This window comes from Lactuca saligna, chromosome 5 (genome assembly GCF_052625555.1).
Source record: "Lactuca saligna cultivar CGN05327 chromosome 5, ASM5262555v1, whole genome shotgun sequence".
Lineage (NCBI taxonomy): Eukaryota > Viridiplantae > Streptophyta > Magnoliopsida > Asterales > Asteraceae > Lactuca > Lactuca saligna.
Window position 1 is genome coordinate 304,927,529 of NC_136421.1, and position 7,527 is coordinate 304,935,055.

Consider the following 7,527-nt stretch of genomic DNA (forward strand, 5'->3'; position numbering starts at 1 on the left):
TGTTTTCCTGAGTTGAAGAGAAGTGGAAGGAAAATGAACCATTTTGTTCTTTCCAAATCGGAAGGAATGTTAGGAGGGATCACTGATCCTCTCATATCCCTTCACTTCCTTCCACTTCTCTCCTTTAATGAAACTCGGAAACACCAATTTCTTTTATTTTCTTCTCATTTCTACCCATTTCCTTTCATTTCTCTCGTTAAATTGAACTTGGGAACGGGGTGTAAATGATAAAATGAAGTAATTAAGTTTACAAACCTTGATTTTGATAATTAGGAGTTAATTAGTGATTAATTACTTAGTTAATTATGATCTTATAGATAATCTTTAAGCATCCGTACATCTAAGAAAAGTGATAGAATCTAACATAAACGCTTGAGGTGAGTATATTACCCTAGAGCAGATGTCCCCTTTTATGAAATAATACTTTGATATGTTTTCCAATTGTTGCAATACAATATGCATTGCAATACCATATGTATTTTATGGTGCAATTCATACATTCTACGTGTTGAGAATGAGTATTTGAATTGGACACATTTTACTTTGTGTTTTCAAAAAGAACTTTGAATTTGAAAAATCATAATCATGTGCATATATTTTCATTGGGTAGATTTTGAGACTTTATGGTTTGGACATTACGATGACCTAGATATCCAGTATGGGTAACTATAAGGGTTATTGTCACTGTAGTCCAACAATGTTTTGTATATTGGTTTAAATGGTTCTTCGTGACTTTTTTTTTGCCTTTTAGGGGTATGTACTTATGTTTTACCGTTTTAAAATGTCATTATCAAAAATATGAAGGGGTCACCCAGTGAACCCCTTCTTAATCATCAATTTTGATTTGCCGCTTGGCATTCACTCAACTAAAAAAGTCAACAAACCCTAACAAGCATTACATATTCGAACCCAACAGACCTGTTCTTCGTTGTGGCGTCTTTTTTGATGCGCAGTGAGTGCGGAGCATAACGGTGTTGGTTTCCGACGTCGTTTCGCAGGATGAAGAAGTAGTCGACACGTAATTCTCTCTTCGTTTTGGATGTTTCAGAGGTCGGAGTGGTAGGAGTGGTAAGTACCGGTGGTTTTGATGTCTAGTTGTTATTTGGTGGTGCTCTGGTTCTCTTACTGCTTGATCTACTGTGAAATGACCTGTTCTGTGGTCAGAAGTTTATAGTTTCGACTATGAGATTAAGCTTCACAATGATGCACGTGAACAAAATCCCCAAAATAAAACTCAAGACAAAAGCACAAAGTTTAAGCTGGTTTTGCCATTGCGGAACCTTCCTACTCGCGAATAACCTCGCAACTGACTCCAACTCTGTCTCTTCCATGCTTTTCTTCTCTTCGTTTCCGTTCTATAAGTCATCTTCCAGTGAAATGTTTAAAGAAGTTCATTCCATCTTCATAACTGATTTTTGAGTTCTGATTTTGAAATTGATGACTCTAGAGATGAAATTGAAATCTTTAAGTGTGAAGTTTAGGTCTAATTAATAGTTTTGTGGCTTTGAATCTATGTATTGTTACAGGGGCATTTGAATCGGTGGGAAGGCGACGAGATTGTTCGTTATGTTGCCAGTGATTTGCAGACAATAGGAAAGATGTAAGAGATGTGGGTCATTAACATGAAAGAAGCTAGAGAACAAAAGTCGACTCAAGGATTCCGAGATTGTGTTTTTGAAGGAGAAATTTGAGGAAGCTGAAAGGGACAACAAATTGATCGAGAGTCGATTGAATTCGAGTGACCCTTTATCGCATCACGAAAGCCTTCATTTCTCAAAATTGACTCTAACCAATTTCGTATTAGCTCTCAAGCACACCATGAAACCGATTCGAAGTCTGTGAAGCTCATGACTACTGAAATGAAATATTCAAATTGGGATCTGGATGCAGTGGCTTAATTATTCTTGGCTTTGAATATTGTCTGGGAACAGTTTCTCAGCGAGATCTTTAGTCTCGAGTGATGGGTACATGGATGGAGCTAAAGAATTTGATGATGAAAATAAGGAATATGAATACGGGTTTGATTGATCGACTTGTGGGTATAGATTTTTAGAGGAGTGTGACACCATCTTTAATTGTAGTTGTTGTAGGTTTTATAGATTCTGGGGATATTGTTGACTCACATGTTTACTTGGCACTTGACAAAGCAATGTTACCTTCTAATGTGGGTAAAAGTACCAAAATGACCGGTAAAATACAATTGGATACCCTTTAAAGGCTAAAAAAACTTATGAAGGACCATTTAAACCATTATACTAAAGATTGTTGGGCTACAGTGACAATAACTCTAACTATAAAAGGTGTTCAATGTGGTTTACTCATTATGTATGGTATTTCATTTGTTAGAATTGCATATAATTAATGTTATTCTAATCGTCTGTGTCCAAATTATTACTATCTAATCCCCCCACCCTTCCTAATAACGACAAAAGGGGCGAATAATTGATTCAAATAGGAGTCACAAGTTAAGGGTGAGCCATCATTCTCTAAAACCAAATGAAAGAAAAATATATTGTTGGAGATGAAGGAGATTATTGTAAAACTTGGCACTTGGCTTTTCGTTAAAAGATGATGATGCTAAAGATCTATTTTGTTTGTCTTTTTCATTGTTTGATATTTTAGTGAAATCTGAAAACAAAAACGCTTTATTCATCCTTGATTTCAGATGAAAACGTATATTTTGACATAAACGATAGCATGTTCAACTCTGTTTTCATCAATGTTCAATCGGCTAATTCATTGGATAGCATTTGACATCATTTGGTTTGAGCTCTTAGCTTTTCATTCTTACAGAGAAAACCTAAATCTGCATTAAAAATATAGTTTCACATCATTCTTTTTGTTCGAATCATGATTGTCTCTCTTAAAACAAGTTGAATAAAAGCCTATAATTCACAACCAACAAGAGGGTTTACTAAAGATCGTTTCAAAAGGTGAAAAGAGAAAAACATAGAAACTTACAATAAATGATGCTCTTGAATTTAGTATAAAATGAGAGGAATGTATACTAGTTCAAATATAGTTAACCATTTTAATGGAATGTCACAAATAAAAAATTAAAAAAAAAAAAAAATAAAAAAAAATCAAGCTGACCTTTTTAAGTTCTTATAGTGAGCTTATGCATTGCAGCATTCACTCTATCATCAGTTATCATTTTATGGGCATCATAGAAATCAAGTATTTCCATTGCTATGTTCTTCACCTATCAAACAAAAATAACTCAATAAAGACTTTCAAAACATTCATAAACATCACCAAAAGAAATGTGAATTCAAAGCTTTTACCACATTCATGTCAACTCTTAGATCTTCAAACCAAGCAGTGTTCTCTTTTTCCCTGAGCACACTTGCCACATAAATGCAGGCTAATCCAATCAGATGTGGTGGATGCACCAGAATTAGATCTGTCTTATAAGTGTCATTCACAAGTCCCCTAATCAACAATTTCATAAAAGTAAAAACAAAATCAAGATTCATGTAAAGATAGTCAAATTTCAAAACATGTTCAAAAAAAGTCAATACCAAGTCAACTGAGTTGCATCACTCATCCCAGCATCTTGAACCAACCTGTTTAAGACAAAACTCAAATCTTTCTCAAAATATATATATTTTTTTTAAAAAAGAAAAAAAAAAATGGGGTCTTACTGAGATAATGCACGATAAGGATGGAAGACAACAAGATAATAATTGAGAGCTTCCAAGATTTTCATTTCCATTTCAAGTATTTCTTTTATTTCACATCGGTACTTTTCATCTGCATCTACAAAGAAATGACATATTGCTCAACACCACCATTTTCCAAAGTTGAATATATTTATTAAGAGAAAGTTCTAAAAAAAAAAATTATTACAGAATTTTTTTATGTAGAATACAAGAAGTCTTGCTTGCACAGTGCTTTCTTCAGATTTTGCTGCCAAATACAAGCAAGATGGAGCTAGTAAACGAGGGTCATATTCGGTCATACTTTTCCTGTGAAGATTGAAAAAAAAAAGATGAGGAGGGTATTAACGTCTTTTGTAAAGAGAAAGTGAGACAAATATTCTTATATAACAAAAGGGGCATCTAAGAAAGTAGAAATAAATACCTTGTATAAACACGTCTCATATATGTTACAGCAGTTGCAACAACCCTGAAAGAGTAAACCAATGAAATGATCATATACACTAATGCAACATAATAAATAATTTGAGAAAAAATTGTGAACTACATGATAACATGCCTAGACTAAAGATCATGATCAAATGGGTTTTATGGATGGATTACAAGAAGATGTATATTGATGGATGCATTAAAGCTAATGACTTGACACGAAAGAGAGAAGTTAATACAGTGAAAAAAAGATATTTATAGCAACAAAAACTTTGAGGCTAACCTTTGCCTCACTTTCACATTTTGAGCCAATCTCGCAATGTCTGGAAGGAAAAACAAAAAAGAGAAGAAATACAAAGATTAAGAGACTGAAGACTAAATATTAGACGTAAACAAGAGCATTGTATATCAATCGAGAATACAGTTCTTGATATTATCTTAATAATCAGTCTTCTTAGTGAAAATCGTAATCACGAGCAGTTTTTTTCAAACGCTCTGCATCCAAATCCATCTTATACGAGCTTAAGAATAATCAACTTTTCTTACTCGATCGGATATGTACACAACAATGCAAAGTTATATCCAAAAACCCCAAATTGGATTTGGCAAAATCCGCAACTTTTGGGTAGTAATAATCGACAGAATCCAACAGCATATGATCAACAGTAATGCAGATAGATGATCAACTACTTATGAGTTTAACAAAAATGATACAGATAAACAGAAACAAAATCCCACAGAATGATACGATGATTCAGTCAATTAAATATAAACTTAAAGGGAATTAGACCTAGATATACACACAGATAGAGAGGTACATACAGTTGGTCATCTGCAACTTGATGAGCTTGAAATCTTCGAGGGTAATTCCCCTCTCCCTATCGAGGTTATGCACCACATCCACTTCTTCTTGGTCCAATAATTCCTTGCTACGCACAAACAATACCATAAACAGAATTATCAATTAGCAATTCCGATTGTTTATTCGAAAATCGACCGACTGGGATAATGTTACGATCAAACAAAAATTCAACACACGAAACCCTAACATTGAAGGTGATCGAAGGGAGGAAAGCGGGCAACGGAATCTTACTAGTGTGTGGATGCCCAGAAATTAGTCGCCATTTTTGTTTCTGGTAGGAAAGACAAAAGGAGGTTGGAGAAATTGCAGGTTATGGAATCGAGTTATGGGCTCTATCAATGCAAACTGGAGGTAAGGCCTATATCATAACTCATGAGTCTTGAAAACTGGAAAGTGGTATGTGGATTATGATACTTTAACATTAGCCCATGTCTTTTATATGCACGTTTGGGGTTCTAAGTTTAAACTCGATATGTGTTTGAAGACAATTGTTTTAAATCGTCTTTTAATATTATTCTATGGATTAAGTTTTGACCTATTCCCTAAAAAAAATATTTGAGAGGTATATATGATTTCAAAGTTTTTATCATATCTCATAGAAAGATGATCATTAAGGGTTGTTTGGTAGAAATCGAATAATTTGATGCTAAACCGTTAAGAGGCTTTAATGATTTAGTGATGTTTAGTAAGGTTGCTGAAGGGATCTACTAATTATAAAAACTATCATTTTAACTTTTCTAACCAAAACAACTTCAAATAACAAAATTATGATTTAACGAAATCCAAAATTACAAAACATAAAATGAAAGAGTAAATATCTTAACTACTAGCTCGTTTTCAAATAACGATTCACTAGTTACAAGTCATCAAAGAAGACTGACAAAGGTGAAGAGGTTGCAAGTTTGACAAATACACCAAAGGTGATTGTCGTTGTAAAGACGAAAAATGTTTTTATTCCTTGCTAAAATAGATAATCTCAAGAATTACATACCAACAAAGGTAATTATTGTTGAGAAAGGTGAAGTGTTTCTAGTTTCTACTTATTAATCTAGTTCTATCATCCATATATATATATATATATATATATATATATATATATATATATATATATATATATATATATATATATATATATATATATATATATATATATATATATATATATATATATATATATATATAGGTTCAGGTTCATTTGAGACCATTCTAATTTTGTGAGACCGTGAGACCAAATCTAAAAATAATTTTAAAATGCAAAATAAATGTAAAAATCCAAAAATTCTTTTTTTATATATTATTTTCGGAACTTGAATTAATGAAAAAAAATTAAAAAAAATCTCGTTTTTTTTTTGAAAAATACGTGAAATATTCTAAATAGAATATTACACTGATATATTCTAAAAAATAATTTAAAAATGCAAAATAAATGGAAAAATCTAAAAATTCTTTTTTTAAATATTATTTTTCGAACTTGAATTAACTAAAAAAAATAAAAATAAAATCCTATTTTTTTTGGAAAAATACGTGAAATATTCTAAATATAATATTACACTGTACATATTCTAAAAATAATTTTAAAATGCAAAATAAATGGAAAAATCAAAAAATTCTTTTTTTAAATATTATTTTCAGAACTTGAATTAACTATAAAAAATAAATATATAAAAAAAAAATACGTCTCACGGTCTCACAAAATTAGGCCGTCTCATATGAACCTAACCCTATATATATATATATATATATATATATATATATATATATATATATATATATATATATATATATATATATATATATATATATATATATATATATATATATATATATATATATATATATATATATAATCGGTCTCAGCGGCCGATTAATCAGCGATTAATCGTTTGACAGCCTTAAACTGATTACAATTAGGGTGCTTTGTGGAAATTGGTCAAAGTCGGCCTTGGCGGTCATTGGCGAACCTTGGCGGTCATAGGCGGGAATTTTTTTAAAAATTCAAAAAATTTTAAATTTTAAATATTTTAAGCTTTCAAAATTTAAAATGTTAAACTAAAATTTTCAAAATTTTAAATTTTCAAATACTTAGTTTTTTAGGTAATATTAAATTTTTAAATAATTTTATTAATAATTAAGGGTCTCCGATTAATCAGCGATTAATCCCCGCCTAGTCCGATTAATCGTTTATCGTCAGTCGACCGCCGAACGATTTTTACAACATTGATATATATATATATATATATATATATATATATATATATATATATATATATATATATATATATATATATATATATATATATATATATATATCATAATGTGAGATATGGAAGGGATATAGAGGATCTTGAGTCAAACCAAGAACTCAACTCACAAAGGTAAGTAAATATCCTATAAAATCGATCCATCAACAACTTTATATTCTTACCATAACAATTCTTTATTTAAATGATAACAATATATTAATGACATGGTCACAAAATTATCTAACAATCTCCTACTGGACCATGAATATCTAAATGTACATATAACCATATTAGCGTTTTAATGTATATTATCATAGATTTGGTACCCTTATTA

The 7,527-nt window shown here is 30.9% G+C and overlaps 1 protein-coding gene across 3 annotated transcripts; it reads right to left on the bottom strand.

Moving 5' to 3' along the window:
- Nucleotides 1-2,644: 2,644 nt before the first annotated feature.
- Nucleotides 2,645-5,334, bottom strand: LOC145048463 (cyclin-C1-2-like). 3 transcript variants are annotated; one of them, XM_078996961.1, is made up of 10 exons: nucleotides 5,182-5,334; nucleotides 4,911-5,017; nucleotides 4,372-4,411; nucleotides 4,084-4,128; nucleotides 3,850-3,968; nucleotides 3,645-3,753; nucleotides 3,522-3,566; nucleotides 3,285-3,432; nucleotides 3,094-3,202; nucleotides 2,645-2,806 (listed from the first exon to the last, which is right to left on the bottom strand). In XM_078996961.1, the coding sequence occupies exons 1-9, from the start codon at nucleotides 5,211-5,213 to the stop codon at nucleotides 3,098-3,100; spliced, it is 750 nt and encodes a 249-aa protein (XP_078853087.1). In that variant the 5' UTR covers nucleotides 5,214-5,334; the 3' UTR covers nucleotides 2,645-2,806; nucleotides 3,094-3,097. The 3 variants fall into 3 exon arrangements, with proteins under 3 accessions (XP_078853087.1, XP_078853086.1, XP_078853088.1); XM_078996960.1 differs by having other exon boundaries at nucleotides 3,645-3,759; XM_078996962.1 differs by lacking the exons at nucleotides 4,372-4,411; nucleotides 5,182-5,334 and having other exon boundaries at nucleotides 3,645-3,759; nucleotides 4,911-5,023.
- Nucleotides 5,335-7,527: the final 2,193 nt, after the last annotated feature.

Bases quoted from the DNA above. Each gene is read 5' to 3' on its own strand.
- LOC145048463 (XM_078996960.1), bottom strand. From the start codon at position 5,213: ATGGCGACTAATTTCTGGGCATCCACACACTA. The intron at 4,412-4,910 runs GTATGTACCTCT...TTTTCCTTCCAG, and splicing joins CAAGTTGCAGATGACCAACT to ACATTGCGAGATTGGCTCAA. The intron at 4,129-4,371 runs GTTAGCCTCAAA...TTACTCTTTCAG, and splicing joins AATGTGAAAGTGAGGCAAAG to GGTTGTTGCAACTGCTGTAA.